The sequence below is a fragment of the Hirundo rustica genome, chromosome Z, assembly GCF_015227805.2.
Source record: "Hirundo rustica isolate bHirRus1 chromosome Z, bHirRus1.pri.v3, whole genome shotgun sequence".
NCBI lineage: Eukaryota > Metazoa > Chordata > Aves > Passeriformes > Hirundinidae > Hirundo > Hirundo rustica.
Window position 1 is genome coordinate 75,922,833 of NC_053488.1, and position 24,752 is coordinate 75,947,584.

Consider the following 24,752-nt stretch of genomic DNA (forward strand, 5'->3'; position numbering starts at 1 on the left):
GAGTATCACAGAGGAGTTTCGGAAACTTCTGTTCTCCCTTAGCAAGAAAAATGTCTTCATTTTGTTTCAAAGCAATAACTTCTTTCAAGCTCAGTTTGGAAATAACTTGAGTTTCTCCCTGCTTTTAATAAAAACCACTGAGAAACAGAATGTATGGAAATAATTAAAATTTATCAGGACTGGTAAAAACTGGGGTAAAAAAAAGACAAGAGGTGTCAGGTATTCTTTAAGAAAAGGTCCTCTAAATTCAGTGTCTTCGACAAGAAAGAAAAAGCCTCATCTCCAGTCTCCCATGCACCTTCTGTCACAGCTGATCCTCCCCTCTGTCACAGTCTGCAGGCACTGATGTGCCTGTGGTACTCCACCCAGAAAGCCACGGCAATCTTCAGTCCCCAGAAGATCAGGAGCAGTGGCTGAACAAGAAAATAACATGTCAATGTATGTCTCTTGGGCAGCAGTACTTGCGTCTTTTCCGAAAAGGCATGGTTGGTGCTGCAGTAATTCAGAGCAATCACTATTCTGCATGTGAAATGGGAGAAGCTCCTCAGACAACCACCAGAAATAACACTTCTTGCTTAACAATAGTTATTAGGTGGTTGATATTTTTCCGTTTGTATTTTTGCTTTTAAATGAAGTCTGATTTGTGGAAGGATTTGGTGTTTGGAACTTTGAAGCAAAACTTAAATTTTAAGATATGATTAACATTTTCAATTACTTTTTTTTTTTTTTTTTTTTTTTTTTTTTTTTTTTTTTTTTTTTTTTAAATTCTGTTTCTGGGCTCATGCTTGTAGAGATAAAGACATAAAAGCCTTGATAAAAATACAAAATTGGACTGAAATACTCCTTTCCTAGTGTTTTAATGAAAAGAGCAGTATTCATCTGTTCCAACCAAGTGATGTTGGCAGTTGTGAGATACCAGAAGCTACACAAAGCTCTTTCTAATCTAATTAGCTCTTTCTAAAAAGCTAATTATCTAAAGGAGGGAGGGAGGGGAAGGGAAGGAAACAAAAGTAACCTCAGTGCCTTGCCCATCAAGTTTGTCAGGAATGCGAGGACATCCCAGAACTATTTGACCTACCAAGGTGAAGGCCTGTGGATCCCACTTCCCTGTTTTACGTCCTAATTTCTCTTCCCCATGTTACTGTATTGGAAGAAGCAGACACACAAAAGCAAAGAACAAGCCCTGAGCAGGGAACAGATAATCAGGTCTTTATTAGGCTAATTAGCCTGGGTCTCACTGTGATCAGCTTTTAGTGCAGATGCAGAGCTTTTCATGTGCAAGTGTTTCTCTAAGGTTAGAGGTGAAATAGGACTTCATTAATCTGCCTGCATCCTTTGAACTACACCTAACAAGAACACCCTGGGCAGCATTCCTGCAGGTGACTGGTGATACAGGGAAGGTAAGAATTACTTTGGTGACTTAACTGGGAGACCAGAGTTTAGAGAGAGTGTTAAAAACTTTCTTTTTCTCTGTGATACAGGATGTGTTGGGAAGTGGTTTTAAAAATTGGTAGAAACCCTATTTTAAAAACACAGTCCGTTGGGTTGATGCAGTGTTTATTCAGATGCTGAACAGCTTACTCTTCCTTCCCCACATCACCCAGGCGGGAGAGAGCTCCATTCAGTACATTACCTCTGAAACCACAATTTTCATTCTTCATCCACAGGGCGATTTTGATGACTCCTTTTGTTTTCGATGGGACCTTGGTATCTGAAAAATCATAGTCCAGAGCCATGGTCACCTCATGTGTGAGAAAGGACCTTATTGTCATCTTAAGGCAGACAATATTAAGGGAGTAGTTTCACACTGGCAAATATTTTACTTTTTGGGATAAATACTGATTTACAGTAGTGCCCCCTCTCCCTTCTTATCCTTGCCCCATGCCGCTGTGATTCCATCCCTTTACCTGCTGGTGCAGTGTTTGTAAAACTTCTCTCTGGGAGGGCTCACAGGCAGACAGAAGTGGTGGTTTGGTTTTGCCAAGATATTTTAAGCTGGCAGGTGAGTTCCTTCACTACAGTCTCAGAGCAGCCACACTTCCATTTGTGCTGACAGAGCTAAGGAATTCATGTCTGGTGGGTTTGCCACCAGGAATTTGTCTCGTGAGCCTGTACCAGGAGGGAAGGGACTGCCAACACAGAACAGCACCTGTCATAAAGAGGCATTTGTGAGGAGCCTTCACATGGACAGAGACTAGACCCATACAGAACACAACAAAAATGTACCAACAAAGGGATGTACTACCAATGAACAGTTTAAACTTTTTTTTTTTTTTTTTTTTTTTTTTTTTTTTTTTTTTAAATCAATGCACAGAAAGGGCTAAAAATGTGAAACCTGACTGTACTGTCAGGTGGAGAAATGAGGAACTCCCATTGGGATGCTCCTTGTCTTTCTAGTCCTTTGGGAATGGCTGCTGCTTTCCAGGAGAGTAAGAAAAATTTTGTGAAAGAAAGGGGATTCAGGAGGGTGGCAGTGGGCTGCTGCAATTCTGTTTTCCTGAAGAGCTTAAAGAGCTTATTGCCTGCTCTATTTTTGCACCCCTTTCCGGCATTACAAAAGTGTGTTACAAATTTTACAGAGGAAGGGGAGAAAGGAAGAAAATGGGAAGGGCCCAGGTATGCTGGTCTAGGACTCTGCAGTTCTGTTTGTCCTTGCATACTCTTCCAGCTCTGATTTCCTGACAATGGCAAGTTGCAGCTCCTGCTTGATGATTTCGATCTGCTTCTCCAGCTCTGTCAGCTCTTGCACTACTGAGGTCTCTGCAGTGTTGATGGACTCTGTTTTCCCATTGGTGGTTAAGGAAAGCAGAGTCTCTCTCCTCCCCTGTGGCAGGGGGATGTCCTGGTGCTTATGGATTGTCACCTCATTTTGCCCCTCATTGGTGGAGATGTATTTTTTTTGGTGGCAGTTGCCCAGGTTGGCTGTGTTCCACACCGCATGCTGGCTGTTCCACACATGGGCCCTGAACAGATAGAGGAGAGTTAATACCATATCAGAGTCTGCTCTTGTGTGTATGCAGACCTCTCCTGTGAGCCATCCTACTGGAAAGATATAAGGTCGTTGTTACATATTACATAGAAATATTCCTTCATTCCTGGAATTACATTTTCTTGCAAAGCACAAATCTTGAATGTAAATGACTAAATTTTTGTGATTTAACCATAGCAGAGGCTAGAACAGAACTTTGAATGCCATCTTCCCCAAAACATTTTTATTTTTTTTTTTAATTTTTAGTTATGAAATTACTCATATGCAACTCAGAAAATCTGAGTCCTTCAAAGCCTTCTGTAAGCTTTTGTGGTTGCCATGTGCAAGTTTATTACAGCATTAGTCCTTTGCATGTTACTACTCTGTCCTCTCTCAGGCATTTGCATGGAGAAGGAAAGAGACTCCCTAGAGCTGGTAAAGAGGTGGAAGGGGAAGGTTTGTCCTTTGGTCTTGAAGTCTTATTGAGGGGCTGCTTGTGCTTTGGGGAATGGACACCAATGATGTGTATCCAAGCCTTGCAGTTTCATTCCTGAGCTTGTGACACACCACAGAGACTTGAGTGTTGTCATACAGGGGCACAAATTCCCATCTTATTCAAATTTTTCCCCCTGCCTTTTTTTTTTTTTTTTGCTATTATTATTATTATTATTATTATTATTATTATTATTACTTCCATTAATATTTTGATTCCAGAGAACATTTTCCTTCTCTCTGGGGAAGTTCCCTCTGCTTCCCAAATCAGGCCATTTCCCAAAGTTCCTTCCCACACTGAGGCGTAGCCCATGGCCTCCATCCTTCAGCTGGAACTTAAGGAAACATACAGTTTGCTGTTGTGGGAGAGAAGCTTCTCTTTCTTCCCTGCTTTCCCTTTGGGACAGGTTGGTGTGTGCTCATTTGATAAAGGGAGCACACACTGAAAGAGTTGCATTTCAAACTGCTCCACCATTGAGCTCTTCTGTGGATATCCTCGGACAAATGTTCTCTCTGTGTTAGCTTCCAGTGGGCTGGTTAAGGAAGGAGGTTGATATTTTAGGGCTGTCATTACTGAAAACAGTTGGTTTCTGGGTTGGATACTTTTCTCATTGGCCTGCAGTAAAGGAACTTGGAACTTGGAAATTTTGTTCAAGGAGGTGGGGATCAGGGCTGTTCTCCAAGAGATGTGTTGGAAGAGAGGCAGGCGGGGAGGTTTCAGGCAGGAGTTGCAGCTCCTGCCAGGATCATGCTCAGAGAATCCCAACAGAGATGTGTGTGCAGAATTATTTATTTTTGTGCAGATCAGCTATTTTCTCATATTTCAAATTAAAGGATGGGAAGTTTGGGCAGTTGATTTTAACAAAAGCCAGAGTCAACAATTAGCACTCCAGTTTCCCCAAGTCAATAAAACTATGTACAATTGAGCTACTGATGCCAAGCAGCTCTCCTAGTTTTGGAAAGTAATGACCTTAAAAAACCCAACAGATTTTCCGCCATGAGGATACCAGCGATAGCATGATGCCAATTCTTTGCACCTCATTTCTGTATCTCTGGTGTTTTAAGAGTTCCTCTGTTCCCAGCAGGAATGAAAGCACGTGTGCTAATGTAAGTGATTTGAGAGTTCTGTTGTGCCTTGCCACATCAGTGTTCCTGACACACTGGACACCCTACTCTTGGGTCTGTCAAGTTGAATTCATCACAATTCTGTGCAAACAGCAGCCCCAGGATGCTGAGAAGAACAAGGACAGTGGGTGGGTGTGCATGGACAACCCTGTGGGCTGATTGCTGTGTAGGCAGGAGGTTTTGGACAGCAGTAATCTTCACTCTCTCAAACTGGAAGATTATTTGCATGGATTTTTTTCTAGGCCATTACCTGCGGGGCTTATGGACCATTTCCTCCTGTCCCACCCAGCAAGGAAGGTGCAGCAGGAGGAACCATTTTGTAACACTCATCACCTCTCCTGCTGCTCACAGATCAAAAGCAGGAGTGGCTGTGTGCAAGGAGGCACCATACATGGTGTTCTTTGGTAAGATGAAGGAATGAACAGAGGAGATCAATTGCAGGCATTTTTAGACACTTCTGTGTATAAAGGCAGCTTAGGAGCTTAGAGATGCTTACTCTTTTATATTTGCTGCCTTTAGCAGAGGAATATCGAAGAAACACAACATACATTGACATCTGTGGGTTTTAGTCAGGCCAAACATCCAGTAACAATCTGGAAGACCTTTTAAATTCTATACTCTGTGCCTGAACTTCTCTGTGGAAAAGTAGTGTTGCTGTCTGTGTTGTTACAAAGTGCATCAGTAAGGTTGAGTTGCTGAGTATGTGCACAGTTCCATACAATACCTTGTGTTCCTGGAAGCTGTGCATCCCACTGTTTCCCCTGCAGAAGACACAGGCTATGAAAACAAGGCAAGGTTGTTGCCTCCTTTTTACTCCAACGGCACTTGTTGGATACAATGTTTTATGAAAGGACTGCATTTTCCTTGCCTCAGCTTTCTTGTTTCTCATTCTACAAAAGAGAGCTGAAGGAGTTTCAGGCATGTGAGTGCCTGATCTCTCTTTCTCTCTAAAGGCTCTACCTCCCAAAGCCCTGGTTACCTGCCAGTATTTTGGCATGAGAATCATTAAACCCCTAAATACAAGGGCAATGGACTTCAACTGCAAAGCCTGTCTTTGGAATGAGAGGTTTTCTATTAGCTGTATGTAAAATCATGAAACAACAAGATTTCTAAATTTAATACTAGAAAAAAAAATCTACCTTCCTCATAAGTCACTTCGGTCTTGTGGGGGTTTTTTGTTGTTGTTTTCTTTTTGTTTGTTTGTTTTTGTGGTGGTTTCCCCCCCCCCCCCCCCCCCCCCCAAATTCTATTACCTTTGGGGTATATTAGATCCATAACTACAAGGTATTTAATTTCAAAGTAATTTTTATAGTTTGTGTTTTAAAGCATAGAGAACTTCCTACCTCTTTTCTACTTGTTTCTTCTTAGGCTGACATTTTTCCTCAATAAATGAACTGTTCAGAGCACGATGTAATCTCTAGAGGGAAAAGAGGAACATAAATTAGTAAAGGCAAGATTAAAAGTGACTCCACAAATAGGTAAACAATTTAGGCTTTGTCCGATGGACTTGAGCATAAATTATTTTGCACATTGAAGCATACAAGCAATTGTCTGTGCTTTGTTATTACAACAGCTTTATTTTCCTGTACTTTCCCAAAGAAGGGCAAGCTGAAAGGTTGATGAATAGTTTGAGAATAATCTTTGGTGTTAAAATAGTTTTTAAAGATTTCTTCCACTGTGCTGCTTTAAAGCAATGGAAGCTCTTCCCTTTTGTGCCTTTTGCTGTAAAGTAACTTCTTACTTTAGAGCAAACACCCCGAGCAAATCTGTCGCATTAGTTTCTCTAGAATAATGAGGGAGCATTTACAATACCCAGCGTTTCCGGGATGTCTCACAGGTTTGGGAACCTGTAACATTAAGATAAAATGTTCTGGTTTGCCAGTTCAGAATAGCAACACCGTTGCTTCTGTCATCCAAAGAGCTGAGCTGTGAGGCTACAAGCCAAATGGAAAGATCTCTCTGTCAGCTTTGCAACTGAATATTTAAATTGTTTCCTCCGTGTTTCCCATTCCATTCTTAGGTCAGCCTTTCCAAGCTCCAGAAGCTACTGTCATCCTTCAAAAGCCAACTGTCAGTGCTCTTACAACATTTTATACCTTGTTCTTGTCCAGGCTTTTTTAGTCAGCCACACAACTTTCACAGAGCCCCTTCAGAACATGTACCTGACTGGTATGGAGACAGTACTTCATCTTGGATTTGTTCTTGATTTGTGGCAGGACCAGTCTGTATATGATGTGTTCCCCAATGGTGGTGAGAATGGACAAACCAAAGCCAACACACAACATCACAAAGAGCCCTGAGAAATGCTTTATCCCCATCTGCAGTGTCTGTGAATAAAATCAAAAGGGAAGGTTAATGCAGGAGGCTCTTATGTGTGCTGAAGCAGATGCTTTGTTTCCTCATGTGGAAATGTGGTCTAACTGAGTACACAGTGGTTAAATAATGCAGAATAGTCTGGCTATAGTTCACAGCCATTCTGTGCTGCTTGGTGTTCAGTCAGAGCAAAGGATCTGTCATGGGAAGAGGATCAGCCAAACATCTGAGTTTGGTGCCATTTCCCTAATGAGGTGGAGTATTAGACACGCACAAGAATCCAGTGTTTGCAGTCTTTGCATTTGTAAAAGCAGGTACTGCTTGATAGAATGCACTCAATAAACTGTAAAGCAAGTTGTTCATCAGCAGGGAGCTAATGTTCATATTTTCTGGGAATTGATCGTTAACTTTCCCTTTTTGTGCTTTACCCTTCATGGGGAGTCATGGAGAAAATGTGAAATAAGTAGCACAAAAATGGAACCCCTCCACTCCCTACATTAACAGACTGAAATTGGGTTTGTTAGGAACTCTGACTGCGATTGTGGAAAACAGGAACACTCCCACCTTTTTTTGCCAACTCACCCTTTCCATGTCACGTAGGAAGCCTTTAATTAATTTGTCTTATTGGCATTAATCATGTTCGAACACTAAGAAACTGTATAGAGCAGAAATCTGTACAACAGACACCTGCACTACAATGTGTGGGTGAGGTATGCATGTAGTAATTTATTCTCAGGTCTCCACCAATAACTAAAATCTCTTGTGAAAAATTACGGCCCACAGATTACTATGGAAATATTTCCAGGAATACAAATTCCAGTTGTGTCTTTCTATTAAACAATGTTATTCCCCAAGTAAATAAAAAACAGAAGGAGCAGAGTTTGGGTAGGGTTGTGTGTCACCTGCGATGCTGCTACCCTGGACCTGTTGTGATCCTTGTGTTCATTTGCTCTGTGGGTGGGGATTTTCCTTTGTTATTTCTATTTCCATAAGTTGGGAAAAGAAACTGGAATTAGTCAAAAGATACATCACAGAACATTTGTGAATTCCTGTTCTAAGGTCATTTTAAGCCATGGAGTTGGTAACTGATGTTCCAACAATGTTTAAAATGTTCCAACTTCAGTCCGCTGAAGTTGAGGGCTTGGAAGTCCCATTGTGTACTTTTATTGAGCAACCGTGAGCTGTATTTCTGTCTCCCGGTTTTCATATTTGATTCTGGTTTGCATGCCTAATTTCTGTTCTTTAGAACACAATGGTATGAGATAGCATATCTTGTGAGAAACACCATGTTTTTCACAAGAAGAGATCTTCAGCAATCTAGCAGAGTGAGAACTTTCCCACTGGCAATGAACGCTTGTTTTGGGAATCCTCTGCCAAAATCAACCTCCTTGTCTTTTGCTGTGTATCATTTGAGTTTATATTGTATTTCTTTTTTATTTTGGGCTTTGTAATGATTTCTTCTGTATCCCTCTGTTCCCCTGGAAAACGTATCATCCCGAGGTTTGTCCTTGCTCCTTTTCCCTTCCCATTCTCCCACACTGGAATGTAATTCAACTCTGTTCCACTCCTACCTTATCCCTGACTGGGTAGTGGCTTGTCCCCACCTCTAGCCCCTTTCCCCTGGATAAAAGCCAGGAGGAACATGAGGAATTTCTCTTGGCTCAGGAATGGGGACAGGGACCAGGCTCCTGACCCAGGCAGGGGCAGGACCACAGGAGAAACACTGAATAAAACCCTGATTCCCCCTGGGTCAAGTGTAGAGACTCTTCCTTTTGCCATCAATGGATGCCTGCTCTCTCTAAAGGAAAAGGTTCACACCCACTCTGGGAACTATGGGGCCCTGAGGAAAAATCCTTCCAAATGTGGTTTGTCTCTCAAGCTAGCTGAGGCAAAAAGGGAGCTGGGGGGCTCCGAGAGAGAGAGACACCACACTTGTCCTAAAAGACACTGAGCAGAACTTTTGGGATGAGAGGTTTTGTACCAGTGAATAAACACTTTAGGGGGCTTGAAGGATACAATGGAGGTGTGAAAGTAATTTCTAAAGAAACTTACTGCAGCTTGAAAACCATAAAAACCATAGCAAAGTGGCTCTGGGGTAGAAGTGGGTCAGAGTTTTGGCACAAGGATTATTTGATATGGAGACTGCATCAGTTGCCTTTCCACATCACAATTTCTTATTGACAAGAACCTGCTGTCCCATAGTTTGTACTTCCAGTTAGGAGCACAGGACGGTGACACAAATATTACAGGTGGTAATGCTTTACACTTCTCAAGAACCAAGTGTTTGACTGTAGGTCTGTGTGACCTGTTTCTTTTAACTGGCAGTGAAGCCCATCTTTTAACCCAGATAGAATAACATCAGAATGAGGTCCCATGTCTAATCTTTTTCTTAGAGGTCTCCGAGCTAAGACCTTTGTAACTTTGAATTTGACATATCTGTAAGCATCTGTAAGAAGCAAAAAACCTACTATCCCAAACAGCTGAACATACTGGTTAAAGGTGCTTTTGCAGTTCTTCAGGAAGTTCTGATGCAAATCACTCCCTTCCCAGAAAGGCTGTTCAAAGGCAAGTATGCAACAACTTACTTAGAAGTGCAGAGCTAACAGTAAACAAAAGAACAAAGAGAACAATAATTAAAAGGGAATGCATTCATTCAGTCATCTGATGAATACACTTATCTACTGCTGCTCCCAGGCTCCAGCTATTGGATGTCACAGAGAGTAACAGCCTCTGTGTGGTTCTTGCCATGGGAACTAAGTTTCATGTAATATCATAAAACTCTAGCCATCAAAACCACAATAAAAAGCCCTATTGCAGTAGGGATTCCTGCATGCTGGGATGTCTCCTCCACCCTGGGGTCAGTGTTGGATGCCACTCCAGCACCAAACTCTACGGCAGAGAGTACATGTGGCCAGGTCCTTACATGAAAAATAACTCCTTTGTCTTCAGCAAAGCCTCTCTGATTTATGCTTATGAGGGTCTGGCTCCCTGTCCTGTCAGCTCTGCAGAATTGTTTTCTACCTTCCCTGGAAGCAGGTGAAAGAAATTCTAGCACTGTCATCCCAGATGAGTTTTTCACCTGTAATGGATGGATTTTTAAATTGTCCCAAACAAGTCATCTTTTCCTAGAAAATGAAAGTGCCAAGACAAAGCATCAATAATATTTCATCTAGCAATAAAGAAAGTAATTGGAAGAGCTGCCTGAAGGTTGCACAGTAGAAGGAAATTTTTGAGACTAAATTAAGGGAGAAAACAAGGTAAGGGAGAAAAAATTAACACAGAGTGGAGTTTATGGAGTGATTATACATAGCAGTATCAGCACATTCACAAGGCAATGTAAAACGACTATTTATCAGCTGTCCATAATTACTTATATTGAGACACACATGTTAAATAATAAAGGAAACCATCTAATAGAGGCACCTCTCATTTTCATTGCTTCATGCTGATTAAAGGAGCAAGCCCTAATACTTATTTTTTTGCTCCTTTATATATATTTTAGGTGCATACATAGAATGTATGTGGAAAGAGCAGGAAAAAAAAAATCTCTACATCACTGCTTTCTGCTCTGCTCAAGGGGTAGGAGCCAGGAGATTGGGTGTGTGGGCTGGGAGTATGCTGGCAACAGAAAACAAACTGATGGATTTCTTTATGGCAATATCTAATTTTTTTTTTCTTTTTTTCTCTTTTGAATAAAAGTCCACCATGTGGTGTATTCTGTATTAAGCCAGGATAAAAATACAGTCCTTGCTCCAAGTTTGTAATCATAAATCCAGGAGGTAGCTCCCTGCATTTTAGAAGAATTAACTCAGTTACGGCCATGTAATAGTTCTGGAGCAATAAGCAGCGTAGTCAATCCTGTGATAATTATGATAATTACTGCTAATGGGTGCTAAGCATGGAAGCATGACAGTTACAATAGCCTCCAAGTTGTTTCATGGGTTTTTTTAATATATATCCTTGGAGAAACTTTTCCAATTTATCAGCCCATATATGCAATTGCTATCTAAATACTTTCTATTGTTTCCACTGTAGTTATATACATTTTTTTTCTTTTTTTCCCCAGAGTAGAAGCAAAGGGATGCAAAGAAGACAGTCTGACATTTGTGTTCACTTTGGAGCAGGGAGTAGAGACAAAAACAGCACTTAGTGATTGCAGCATTTGTTTTCATGGGAAGAGTTCCTGTTTTACTCCCTACTACTCGAATGTTTTAGTACTCAAAATGCTTTAGTCTTCCTGGCTGCACTGAGTAAGTCATCAAGTGCTCCTGTGGTCCAATACTGATTAATTAGAAGCTTGTAAAGATTCTTATGGATAACCTGCAGGTTGGCAGCACAGCACAGATATTGGTGCTACACACCACTAAACCCAAACACTAAATATGGGTATCGTGTGTTAACTATAATAATAAGCTGTATTTCCTTGATTGCATTTTCCCTGTAAGGATTTTAGAAAGGTTTGTGGATGTTTGGATGTTAAGTTTTGCAGTGCCTGTTCTGAGAAGGAATTAGTAGGGATAAATGGAGATGAAGGGCAGAATTCTAAACTCATTTATATATCGCAGTAAGCTTGCAAAATCCTACTGATGCTGATGCTTTTATTTAACCAGCTATGTGGTATTAAAATGTGTCCCCCTCTCCATATTGTGGCATTTCTTATAGCTGCAGAGACTTATTTTTACACTTGGTTTTCATTATTAGGGCTTTCTGTGCTCTCAAAAAAGTGGCAGCTTAAAAATAAGAAATATTTAATCTCTTCGAGGGGATTATCCTTAACAAAGACTGATGACCATGGCTTTAAGGTTTCAAGTGACTAATTTCAAGTCACTGTAAATATTGTCTTACATTGGCAAGAGAAGTTCCTTTCTCTCTTTGTTGTGAGGACTTTTGCACAGAGCTGGAAAAACAGTTTTGTAATAAATGTTTTATTTTCTAAACATCAGTTTTTCGAGCCCTGTCAGTACCTATTCAGACAGTCATTTTTTTCTTTTGTTTGTTTGTAGTTTCAATGGATGAATCTAAATCTTTTACTCATTTGCAGGAGACATCTCCTGACACTGTTGACAGAGTCAATACTCATTCACTCCTTTTTGCAGGACTGATGTGTGAAGTACTTTTTTCCACAGTGCAAGTCCAACACACTGTCTCTTCCCAAACTCAGATGACCCCTTTACAATGCAACGTCTGACACTTTGTGAGACCCTTTTTGGTTAACATTTCCAATTCCTCCTGTGGGCAGGGGCCACATCTCCTCCCCAGACTGAGAAAATTGCCTTGGTCCAGCAGAACCTTTTTCCCCCTGTTCTTTGTGTTTGTTTTTCGTGCTCTGGTAACAAAGTGCTGTGAAAGGTGACTGATGGGCAGCTGCTCTTTATGAGCACAGGGCAGTTTGTTTCCTTTTTGGAAGTGTCTGCATGGCCTTCCCTTGACACCTGCATTGCACCAGGGACAAACACAAACCAGAGCTTCAAGTTTGGAAAAGTCACCGTTGGGTTCTCAGGTGATGGATGTAACAAAAAAGGAAATTATTGGTTGACCTTTAAGGGGACTAGGAAAAAGGGGGACAGAAAGGCACAATTTTATGGATGACAGCTGGGTGAAATCATGGCAAGATGAATGAGGCACTGTCTGATTGTGTCTTTTGAGCAATGCTGAGGCCAAAGATCATCAATTCAGGCACAAGACATGGTGAGTTTGAGCAAGTTCCTTCAGAGACTTGAGAGAAAAACCATCCATGGACCCCACCACTGATGGGAGACAAAAAAAGGATTAATCACCATCCCTGAAGGGATTTAAAAGACCTACACCTGTGGAATTTATGGACACTGTTTAGCGGTGGACTTGGTAGTGCTGCGTTGATGGCTGGATTCACTGATTGTAGAGGACTTTGCCAACCTAAATTATTCCACAATTATAAAATGAAAGGATTTTATTTTTGCTCTGTGGCTGGTCTGGATCAGATGGAAGGCTGTGGTCAAGGGCCAATCCCCACTGTTAGCCTGGACCTGTCCCTCAGGCACTGCTAGGAGGTTCATGGCACTGTGCCTTCCCCAGCATCACTGCTGTGGAAAGTAGTGGGACCACAGTGAGAGGGTCAGTTTGGGCTAGCAGGGCCTATGTGCCTTTCATATATTGTTATTTTCAATGTCAGGTTAGATAACCATTTGTATGGAGCATCAGCAAGTTCTTGATATTAATAGCTGGGATAATGGTATGTGACAGTATATCATTTTTTATTCCATGTGTTGGTTGTTACCTGACCGAACTGCCAGTCAGTGTGGAAATCAGTCTAAGTTCTAGAGTTCCAGTTGTCCTGTGAACATTGTGAATATAAAAGGGAGAATACGTAAGCCTTTCAAATAAAACAGAAGATACAATTTCAACAGTAATACTTTTCTAAAGGTAGCTAAAAAGGCATGAAAGAGTGTGTACACTTAGTTAGCTCTTCCCAAAGCATGGACCAGGAAGGGCTTTTCTTTTTTGTACTGTCTTGATAAACCCTGCCCTGGTTATCACTGCCTGGCCTGACCAGCTAAACCCACTGACTGCAGGCATTTCTCCTTTCAGGGATACCCCTGCCTGCTGCCCTGCTGGCTGAGTTCCAGAGCTGCTTTGTTGCCAGGAGCAAAAAATTGCAAAGTCTTTGGTTCTCAAAAATCACAGAATCATAGACTACTTTGAATTGAAAGGGATCTTCCAAGGCCACCTGGTCCATCTGCTCCACAATGAGCAGGGGCATTCAATTAGAACAGCTTGCCTGGGATGCTTTCAGGGATGGTTGAACTCTCTCATGGATGGGGCATCCACCACCCCTTTGGGAAACATCAGCCAGTGATTTTCCACCCTTTTGGTAAAAACCTCTCTGCAGTCTCTTCTGAGCTCGGGTGGAGCTAATGGGATGGAAGGGCAAGTCTCAAGAGCCTGGCTTCTTCTGAAGAGGCATCAGTGAGAGTAACAGTAGGGTAGAGGAAGGGCTGAGTGTACTATATGCAAAATAAAAACAAATTACATTGATTATGTCCAGATATGATGTGCAAATATAACTGTCAAACCCTCATCCCTCCTGTACTATGTTTCACCCTAAGTAGGGAACTCATCAATTTTGTCACAGAGGCATTCCTCTGAAAGTAGAATATGATAATTTTAAACCCATAGTACTTAACAAGTATTGCCAGAAGCTAGCACGCATCAAGAACTGCCACTGCCACCCACAACTGCCAGCAGTGGAGGGGGTGCAGTGCAATTCACTGCAGTGTTCTTTCCAAGCCTGAGTAAGCTGCATCCCCATAAATGTTCCAGTAGGTGCTGGCCAGGGTAAGATGCCTTGGATGGGTGGTTTTGCTGGAGAGGTTCATACAAAATAGCAGAGTCAAGTACTTCTGACCTCCACATTTTCAGAAAAGAAACTGCTTTTATTGGTTTCCCAGCTTGAAGAGTCATTGCAAACCTTCCAGCCCTAGGCTGAATAATTTTTTTCCAGGACAACTTTGTTTTGAAATGCAATTTAGAATGAGCAAAGGGCTCATCCACTGCCATATAGAGATGGGAAGAGCTAGCAGTGAGTTCTGCAAAGGAAATATAATTTCCCAGCATAAGATCAGTTAAAAAAAGATGAGTAGGAAGATGGATCTCAAAACCAACCTGTAGAAAAATTAACTTCAGTGGCCAGGAGTGGCAGGTGGATAAGAATCAGGTACAGCTAAAGAGGTAATAACAAAAATGGATGATGGATATCCCACCAATTTAAAGGCTATACTGATCAGTATTTCACCTACATATTCCCATTTTGGGGTCATTACTCTTCGTCAACAGGTACAGCATGCCACAGACCAAATTTGTCAAAAAGACATAGAAGAATACAAAGCTTTACTCTTGCTGTCAAAAGGCAATTGCTGGGTCTCTCTTTGGTATATAATCCATGTGAATGACAACCCACTGAGAAGCTGAGACTTTTTTTTTTATTTTAATTAATCATCTGCTTCTGTGTTGAACACTGTCCACACTTACAGTGAACCTGTAAAATACTACAGTGACTGAGTGCAGAGAGGTAAGTTACAGAGATTTCTGGGCTGTACAGGAGTAAATGATACAAACCAACATAAAGGTAAGTCCAAGATTAATTCCCATGATTCTTTCTGTAATAGTGGAGAACCTGTGCTTTGGAGAGTGTTTGCTGCTTGGCTGTTAAGTTTTGTAAATTTCTCCCAACTAAGAAATCACACATTCTAAAATCTGCAAGTTCTTGGCCATTAGGAATGGATGAAGAAGAGGGGATGTAAGTGGGAGATGCATTAACAACTCTGGAAAATGAAGATCTGGAGACAGCAGAGTTTATTCCACAAATGGCACAGACTTGCAAGTGGTGTTCTGCTTCTGCTCACTTTCTGATTGCCTAAGGACCTTTGTTGTTGTGCATTATTTGGGTTTATACTGTATTTCATTTTTATATTGGGTTTTGTAATGGTTTCTTCTGTACCCCCCTGTTCCCCTGGTAAATGTATCATCCCTAAGTTTATCCCTGCTCCATTTCCCTGCCTATTCTCCCACACTGGAATATAATCCAACTCTGTTCCACTCCCACCTTATCTCTGATGGGGTAGTGGCTTGTCCCACCTCTAGCCCCTTCCCCCTGGATGAAAGCCAGGGAGAACATGTGGAAAAACCTCTTGGCTTGGGGGATGGGGACCGGACAGAGCTCTGAACCCTGTGGGGCCAGGATCACAGAACAAAGCCATAATTCCTCCTGGACCAAGGGCAGGCTCTTTCCTTTTGCCATCTATGGGGACATGCTCTCTCTAAAGGAAAAGGTTCCAGCCTCTCTGGATCTTTAAGACCGTGAGGAAAAAAATCCTTCCAACTGCAGTTTGTCTCTCTCTCAAGCTAGCTGAGGCAAAAACAGAGCCGGGGCTCTGAGAGAGAGAGACACACAGCAGACCTTTGAGTGACTTTTTAGATTCACAGAATCCTACAAGAATGTGGTTTTGAAGAAGCCCTATAGACCATCTAGTTTCAACCCCCTGCCACAGGCACACATGCCAACCACCTCACCAGGTTCCTCCAAGACCTCTCCCATCCAGCCTAGGACAATTCCAGGGGTGGGGCAGCCACAGCTTCTCTAGGCAACCTCTATCAGAGGCTCAACACTTAAATGTTTAAATTCTTTCTCCTATCTCATCCAAATGTACCTCTTTCAGCTTAAAGCCATTCCCCCTTGTCACTGCATCCCTTATCCAAGTCCCTCTCCAGCTCTCTTAGATCCCAGTTAGGAATTGGAAGAGGCTTTAAGGTCTCCCTGGAGTCTTCTCCAGATGAACACCCCCAGCTCTCCTAGCCTGGTTCCAGAGCAGAGAGGCCCTCTGATCACCTTTGTGGTCTCCTCTGGGTTTCCTCCAACAGTGCCACATCCTTCTTGTGTTGAGGATGCTGGAGCTGGATGCAGCTCTGCAGCTGGGGTCTCGCCAGAATGAGCAGAGGTGCACAATCACCCCCCTCGACCTGCTGGCCACACTTTTACTGATGCAGCCCAGGACATCTTTGGCTTTCTGGGCTGCCAGGTCATCCTGAATTTCTAATCCACCAAAGCCCCAAGTCCTTCTTCCCAGGGCTGCTCTCAATCCATTCTGTATTTGTACCCTGCCTGTATCTGTGCTTGGCATTGCCCCAGCCCGGGGGCAGGACCTTGCACTTGGCCTTGTTGGACTTCATGAACAGAATCCTTCAGTTCAGACACCTGAACTAACTTGTTGGACTCTAGTTCTGGAACAAAAAATTCAGTTGTGTATATTGAATCGATGCAACTGAAGATTGAGCAAGGACTATGGTCAGACAATCAGCCTGGGAGCAGCTACACCAGCCCTTCTTTCTGGACTTCAGAGGGAGGTTATATGCAAAAGACTTAATTATGTTATAGCACAACATGTCCTCCAGCTGTGACACCATGCTTAAGGCCTCCCCCAACATCCTGCAGTTAAAACGTATTCAATAGTCGGGGGGGTGTGGGGGGTGTGGAAATTCCATTAAACTATTCACAGGGCAAAATCTGAATTTTCTCTTCAGACTGGAGCAGATTTTTGTCCCACCTTTTCTCCCTTTGTTGGTAGGCCTTGAGGAATCTTGTTGATCATGCACCTCTATTGGTAGCATTTTGAGCAAGGACCCCCATACATGTACATCTATTTGCAATTTTTATAGGTAGGTATTACTCGGGTCCTAATACTTTACTCCTGCAGCCCAGTGGATAGTCATATGCCCCTTCCAGGGGATCTAAGCACCTCACTTTACAGACTTAAAGAAGCAACCATATGTTCTGGGAGAAAACCAGTACTAATTAAAATTGTACTTATAACTGGAATTTATTCTATGACTAAGAATAGAGAGCATACAGGCCCAGATAACTGCTGTGGGGTAAGACATGATCAGAGGAAGCTCCTTTTGTCACATCACTAGGGAACTATTAGGAAGGTAAGTTTTCTCTGCTGTAAGAGTTTTGAGTTTTAAGCAACGTTGAGGTAATTTATACCACTACCACCTTGTAACTTTCCTGAGATTTAATTTAAAAGACCTTTAAAATGCAGAGTAACAAGAAGTTATTGAAGGAAGTGTTATTTTAAAAAGACAATTCCCTTTTTAGATGATAATATCATCTTCAGATAAGCTAAATCAGAAAGAGCAGTGAGTACACACTTCTGTTTCAGATTGCTTTCTTAATCACATAAAAAAAAGAAAAAAAATGAATAAGTTGGATAAAAATAAATTGAATTTTCTCCTATGAATGTCTGATGTAAAATATAATTTATTTCTTATTGACACAAGCATAATGAAAAAGTAAAAAAATGTAGTAAGACAGGCAGAAATACCCCAACAAATTATATATTAAAAATGCCAAATAAAGATTTGCTTTGTTGTATCTCTAAAAAATGCTAACTTTCTAGTGATTTAGTCAGCAGCCAGAGGTTTGCAGGTGACCATTGAAAAGTGGGAATCAGAGCCCAGGAAACTGAGCTTCTGTTTGATAGGAGAATGCCGCCTCTTCCTCGGGAAACACTGGGGTGTGTTTGGCATTTGGCTGAACACTGAGAAGGAGATAGCAGAGTTCTAACTGTTTTGTATCCATGCAAATACATAACCCATCCCTCCTGGAAGACCTTGAGCTAAAAGAGTATGCTATGAGCTTCGGAAATTGCTGGCGTTTTTAATTCCTCAATACTTTGTCTTATTTTTTCACTTGATAGTCTGGGGAACTTGAGGAAAAACTTCTATTCTGGTAAGTCATCTTTTTCTCTTAAATAATGGCCTATCTCTTCAGCTGCCATGAGCTGGCATAACTTGTCTGATTTGGTACTTGGATGTACATCCATGAAGATTTACTTCCTTTTCTCATACTTCTACACAGAAGTGAGATCTACTTCCCCTTTTTTTTGGCATGGTATCTTAGCAGCCTGAAATCCTATCTTTGGTACAGGGACCTGCCACCTATGTGGGGAAGTGGTCAGGGTGTATCAAAAATTTAGGCTGTCCTGAGCTCCCCCCTCTCTCTGTGAAGGGTGATACATACACAATTGAGTGGAATCAGACAGTTTTGCTGTGCACTGAGACACATCTGCATTTTTACTGCCCTTTTTGTGCCCTGTTTGTCTCCAGAGGAGTTCTCTGATGTCTCACGCAGCAGTGCAGTCCCACAGATGTGTTCCTCCTTCCCTTCAGCTGCCACCATCCCTGCCATGTGGGCATGTCATTAGGAATGAGGGGAAATAATTGTCAGCTTGCACAAAGTCTCACTTAGGTGATCCGAATTCATCGCTTACCTCTGTGACGGCAAAGCTTCTTTTCCCACAGGGAACAACCTTGTACCACTTGTCGTGCAGAACATCCATGAAACCATGGGATTTGTACTGGCTGATCAAGTCAGAGATGTTTGAAGTGAGCGGAGAGTTGGGGGGAAGGCCAATGCCATATCCTGGAAGAGAGAACAGTGCAATCACCTCTCTCTTTCTTGTTCGTTTTTTGCTGATGTATGTTCATTTCAGAATGGAAGAGCAAGCTGGCATTCTGTTTCAGCCAGCCAGCTCAAACCTGGTCTACTGTGTTCTGAGAATGCTGAGACAAGATCTCATTTTTGTGCGTAATAAAATCACCTAATATAAACAGAATAAGAAAATTATTACAAAATTATTGCAGACACACAATAATTATGTAAAACTGGAGGTTCAAAGAGTTAAAATGGAGGCAATGGATGAATAAACCTTTTCTCTAAAAACACAGACCTTTTCATGCCCTTGTAATGGATTTTTCAGCAATGCAAAAGGGCCTCAATGTCACCATTCTGTGGTGCCCTTGTATTGTTAGAGCAGTGGATGTGACTGTGGTGTCAGATGTGACATTTTCTTCCTACACATTTTCTGATGAGGAGCTGTATGCACGTAAATATATGGAACAATCTTCATTGTTATCATACAGCAATTTAACGCCCTGGGGCTAGGCTTTAATTTATGCACTTCTGCTCTGGCTCTGACAGAAAAATTCAGATATAAATAAATGCAGCCTTTAGCCACTGTTTTGTCTTTCACCATGTTAAAGTGCTGGCAAAGGACTTAGTGTAAGTGAAAATGAATTCAGTAACTCTGAATGTGGTATTTATATTTGTAGAATCTGGGGTCTGACTTTAGAAATTCTAACAAGTACAATTGATCCCTTGAAGACATGCAGTTGCATGCCAATTGCCTGAAGAGATTAATTTCTAGTCCATTGTGGATTTTTTTTTTCCATTCAGAATTCAGAATTTCAGATTGTCTCCTTAAAACAAACCAACCAACCAAACCAAACCAAACCAAACCAAACCAAACCAAACCAAACCAAACCAAACCCCCCCCCCCCCCCCCACAACAACACAGGAAGAAAGAAAAAAAAAACCCCTCACAAACAAACAAGTGCTGAATTTGCCAGGACATCAGCTCACTTTTCAATGAGTGATGAGGTGATAAGTGTTCCTACAATGCAATAGTCTCCCTTGCTGCTGAGTTTTTTACATTGTGTCTGTAATTCCACAAGAATAAATCTGCTCACATCAAAAGATTTGTTTCAGAGCTAGGACTCATAAATATCACATTTTCAGCATACTTTTTTTGCCGTTGGGTGATATGACGTTCAATCATCCAAAATCATATAGTTCAAGGTCTACCTGCTTGTTTCTTTTTCTATATTGAAAGCTACTTGATTTGAAGTTGTGGAAGCTTCTGATTTTATTTCAGCAGAGCTGACCTTTCTGAAAGGGATTTATCAGGTCATAGGAGGTCATTTTACTGTGATGGGAACAGCTGGAGCAATTGCCCTTGGAGAGGAGGAAAGTGGAAGCACCAGTCCTTTCCACCGGCCATCTATCACAAAAGTGGTTTCTAAAGTCTGCTGTCCATGTGTCCATCCATGCTGGAAGCAGCTTCGCACCAGCCTTGCTTCCAGGCTGCCTTCTGAGCTGTCCTTAATAATTTCTCAAGGCTGCAGGAGGCCAAGCACCAGGGCAGGCTCCCTTCCCAATTAACTACAGACTCAGTAGGAATCTTGAGCTGACAATAAATTGGGAACAGTATTTGTCTGCTTCAGATGAGAGTGAAACTGCATGAACTGCATTTTGAAAATGTATGAACTGTTTTGAATGCATGTCAACAAAGTGAACTGGCAGAAGAGAAGCCTCATTTCAGGCACCTCTTTATTTCACGGTGAGCAGGGAAATGGACTGTGCCTCCTACTTGTAGGGAGACATGCTGTCTGAGCACTTGAAATAATTTCTGTATAGAGCATGGCAACAGATCATAGAATCACAGCATGGTTTGGGTTAGAAGGGACCTTTAAGATAATTCTGTTCCAATGCCTGCCATGGGGGATCTTCCATGAGACCAAATTGCTCAAAGGTTCACCCAACCTGGTCTTGAAGCAGGTAGTAAAAGTGATATGAGATCTCAAAAAAAGAACCCAGAGGAAAAGGCTGGAGTTTTTGTTCTGCTCAGTCACTGAGGATTTTGTCATAATCCTCAATGGGTCCTCAGTTTCACCTCTATATTTTCACCATGAATACTACAGCATAAGGCAAATCCAGCATGTGAGGAACAGAGCATTGTATTATAAAACTGTTTATTACCTTCAATGGCAAAGGGTTTTCCCACAGTTAAGAGCTTGCAGTCAGCATCTATTGACACTTCATAATCTAAGAGTGCTTTATCCATGATGAAGGCATCAAGTTTCTCTGGTTCATGCCTGTATTCAACATCAAAGTCAGAAATACAGTCACTTCACAGACTGAGACTCAGTGACACTTACTGGACATTTGTCTATGCAGTTCTCTGGAAGATTACCGTATGAAAACAGGGACCAGGGCCCGCTATTTGCTCATCTGCAACTAAATAAAAACCTGATTTATATTTTGAAGGAGGGAATTGGGCATGAAATGCAAACTTCGTGCATTAAAAGTAGGCAGTGTGTTTAGGACTTATTCTACTCCCATGAAATACAATTGTTCTGAAAGACAAAAAACACTGCTGGAAATGCCAGACTTTGACTCAACTGGAGGTGAACACAAGGCTTTAGTGGAGTAGATCAGAAATTACTAAAATACTATTGCTGTCTTGGTTTCTTTGTGATGTTAAATTAGGGACTATTAGAGCAAAAACCACAGAAGGATAACTTGTTGTCATGGTTTGTTAAGACAGGTGTCTGCCAGGGAAAGCTGGAGCTTTCCTTGGAATGGAGAATGTAAATCCCACCCTGCCCCCCAAATTATTATAATTCTGCAATTAGGAGCTTTGGGGCAAAGATATGGTAATAGGAATAACAGTTCTTTACTAGGAAGATTAAAAATACATATTTAGCAGTACATAAAAAAACAAGCAAACAAAACAAACAAAAATCCTAGAAACCCTGACAGAGTCAGAATATGACCTCACAGCCTGTTGGTCAGGGTGTTGGAAGCAGTCCAAATAAGTCATCCTGAAGTAACAGATGTAGTTCTGTTGAAGTAGAGATGATTCTGTGGAAGTGTCCAATGGTGGCGAAATGGGTCCTGTCTTCCTTTGGGAAATCCAAAACCAGGCTGTCCTGCTGTGCTGAATTTCAGCTGTTATCTAGGTAGGAATGTTTGGCTCCTCCCACTGTGTGGAGCATCTCACAATGGGATGATGTAATGTTATCAGTTATGCAGTGAGCCTTGATGGCCCATTAACAGAAGATATCACCCTGGAGGGAGGATGGGTGTGAAAGAGATAAAGAACATTGCTCCACCTAGTTTTAGCAGCCTGGCCCATTAAGAGAAGACACCTGCCCCCTCCCCCCAGAGTTATGAGGAATGGCTTATACAAGAGATAAACAAAACCACCTCCCCAACTGGTTTCAACAGATGGAAAATAGAATACAAATTTTTGGTTATATATTGCAACCCAAGACATTATCCACCCCTTATTCTACTACCATCTGCATCATACCCAAATCAATAATGTCTACTTAATATATATATATACATATACAAAGAAACCTTACACACAATTCTCACTTAAGGTTAGGTTTCCCTGCGGTACACAACTGGTTTATCCATCTTTCTGCACTACCCACCAAGTGGAACAAAGTCCTTGAGCAAAAAAAAATACCACAGATGGTTTCGCCTTGGCCTGAGGTGGAGCTAAACTAAACAGTCTTTCCTAAAATACCTTTCATGTGTACCACAGGGACTTTATCTCCATCCACTGTGTGCATGGGTTCAGACTGGGCAGGACCAGTTCAATTGATGGAGCCTCTGGTGTTGACCATCCAGATGTCCTTGGCTAAGTTCATTTTGCAATTTTTAATGGTCCCCCCAGCCAAGTGCCTTCAGGGTAGTCTTAAGTAGTCCATTGCACCATTCAACTTTCCTGGCAGCTGGTGCATGATAAGGGATATGATATATCCATTCATTGCTATGTTCTCTGGCCCAGGTGTTTATAAAGCTGTTCTTGAAATGGGTCCTGTTGTCCAACTCAATCCTCTCAGGGGTACCATGCCTCCAAAGGACGTGTTTTTCAAGACCCAGGATGGTGTTAGGAGCCATAGCGTGAGGCACAGTGTAGGTCTCCCACCATTCCATAGTGGCTTCTACCATTGTCAGCACAGGGCACGTGCCTCGGCAGGTTTGGGGAAGGGTGATGTAGTCTGAGAGGCCTCCCCATAGTTATATTTGGACCACCGCCCGCCATACCATAGGGGCTTCACCCACTTGGCCTCCTTAATAGCAGCACACGTTTCACAGTCATGGACAACCTGAGAAATACTGTCCATGGTTAGATCCACTCCTCAATCCTGTGCCCACTTATAGGTGGCATCTCTGCCCTGATGACCTGAGCCATCATAGATCCATTAAGCTAGGAAGAATTTTCTGTTGTGTTGCCAATTTAAGGTTATCTTTGACACCTCAGCCTCACCTACCTGCTTGTTGTTTTTGCTGCTCCTTATTAGCTCAACTCATGGGGACATGGGCATTTATATGGTGGACTTTCACAGATAGCTTCTTGTCCTAGGGTGACTGTGTATCCCCCAATCGTCTGTTGAGTGCAGGGGGGAGGGAAGCGCGTTTGTTTTTCCCCAGGAAAACTCTGCTCATCGGAGTGACCTTGAAGCGGGGGAGTTAGAACACAGCAAGACGAAAGAAGCTCTGTTGTTTTTTTCCCCAGCAGTTAGTTAGTTTAGTGCTAGCGTAGTTGGACGCTGTAGAATAGCTGAAGATTTTTGCCTTTTTTTTTCTTTTTCTTTTCTTCTTTTTTTTTTTCCTCCTTTTTTCTTTTTTGCCCTCTCCTCAGAACTGTTCCAACCTCTCTGGACTAAGGACCTGGGGAAGCACCGAAAGCCTCCACAAGGGACCCACCCCACCAAGACAAGCCCTGCACATCCCCTTTTCTCCCAACGTCAGTGAAGAGGAGCAGTGGAGCACAGTGATGATCTTCAAAAGGAGACTTTTCCACTTCTCTCTGAAGAAGTCTTTTCCCAAACCGGTTAGGGGAGGGGGGCCCCTTAGGAAGATTTCTCCCAAAATCTGCCTAGAACCACCACACTTCTCTACCCTGGTAGTGATGTCCTTCCACCGCTCAGCAGCCCCATTTGGTTTTCTTCTATGCTGCCAATTAGCCTTTTCCCACTTCTCTAGCCATTCCCATAGAGCATTGGCTACCACCCCCAAATCAGTATACAGGTAAAACTTTGGCCATTCTTCTCTTTCAGCAATGTCCAGGGCCAGCTGAACAGCTTTGAGTTCAACAAATAGATTCGATCCACCTTCTCCTTCAGTAGCTTCTGCAACCTGTCTTGTGGGGCTCCATATAGCTGCTTTCCACTTCTGGTTCATCCCTATGATGTGACAGGAACTGTCATTGAAAAGAGCACATCATGTTTCTTCTGCTGGCGGTTGTATGGTGGAGCTTCTTCAGCATGTGTCATTTGTTCCTGCTCGTCTTCATCCATGAGACCAAAGTTTTTACCTTCTGGCCAGTTAGCAATTATTTCCAAAATCTCAGGGTGATTCAGGTTTCCAATATGGGCGTGTTGTGTAATGAAGGCAATCCATTTGCTCCATGTGGCGTTGGTGACGTGATGGGTGGAGGGAACCTTTCCTCTAAACATCTACCCCAGCACTGGTAGACGGGGTGCCTGTGGAGGAGTTGTGCTTCTGTGCCAATCACCTCTGAGGTGGCTTGAACTCCTTCACAGGCAGCCAAGATTTCCTTCTCTGTGGGAGTGTAGTTGGCTTTGGACCATCTGTAACTTTGGCTCCAGAATCCCAGTGGTTGGCCCTGAGTCTCAGCAGGCACCTTCTGCCAAAGGCTCCAGGACAGGCCATGGTTCCTGG

At 42.3% G+C, this 24,752-nt stretch overlaps 1 protein-coding gene across 1 annotated transcript in view; it reads right to left on the bottom strand.

Moving 5' to 3' along the window:
- Positions 1-2,301: 2,301 nt before the first annotated feature.
- The window catches only part of GRIN3A (glutamate ionotropic receptor NMDA type subunit 3A), a 51,829-nt gene continuing 29,378 nt past the window's right edge, over positions 2,302-24,752 (bottom strand). The window contains exons 5-9 of the mRNA XM_040091028.1: positions 21,030-21,145; positions 18,703-18,854; positions 6,748-6,912; positions 5,929-6,002; positions 2,302-2,963 (exon numbers count right to left, since the gene is read on the bottom strand). Of these exons, the coding sequence (XP_039946962.1) occupies positions 2,627-2,963; positions 5,929-6,002; positions 6,748-6,912; positions 18,703-18,854; positions 21,030-21,145 (844 nt within the window). The 3' untranslated portion in view covers positions 2,302-2,626. The remainder of the gene's footprint in view (positions 2,964-5,928; positions 6,003-6,747; positions 6,913-18,702; positions 18,855-21,029; positions 21,146-24,752) is intronic.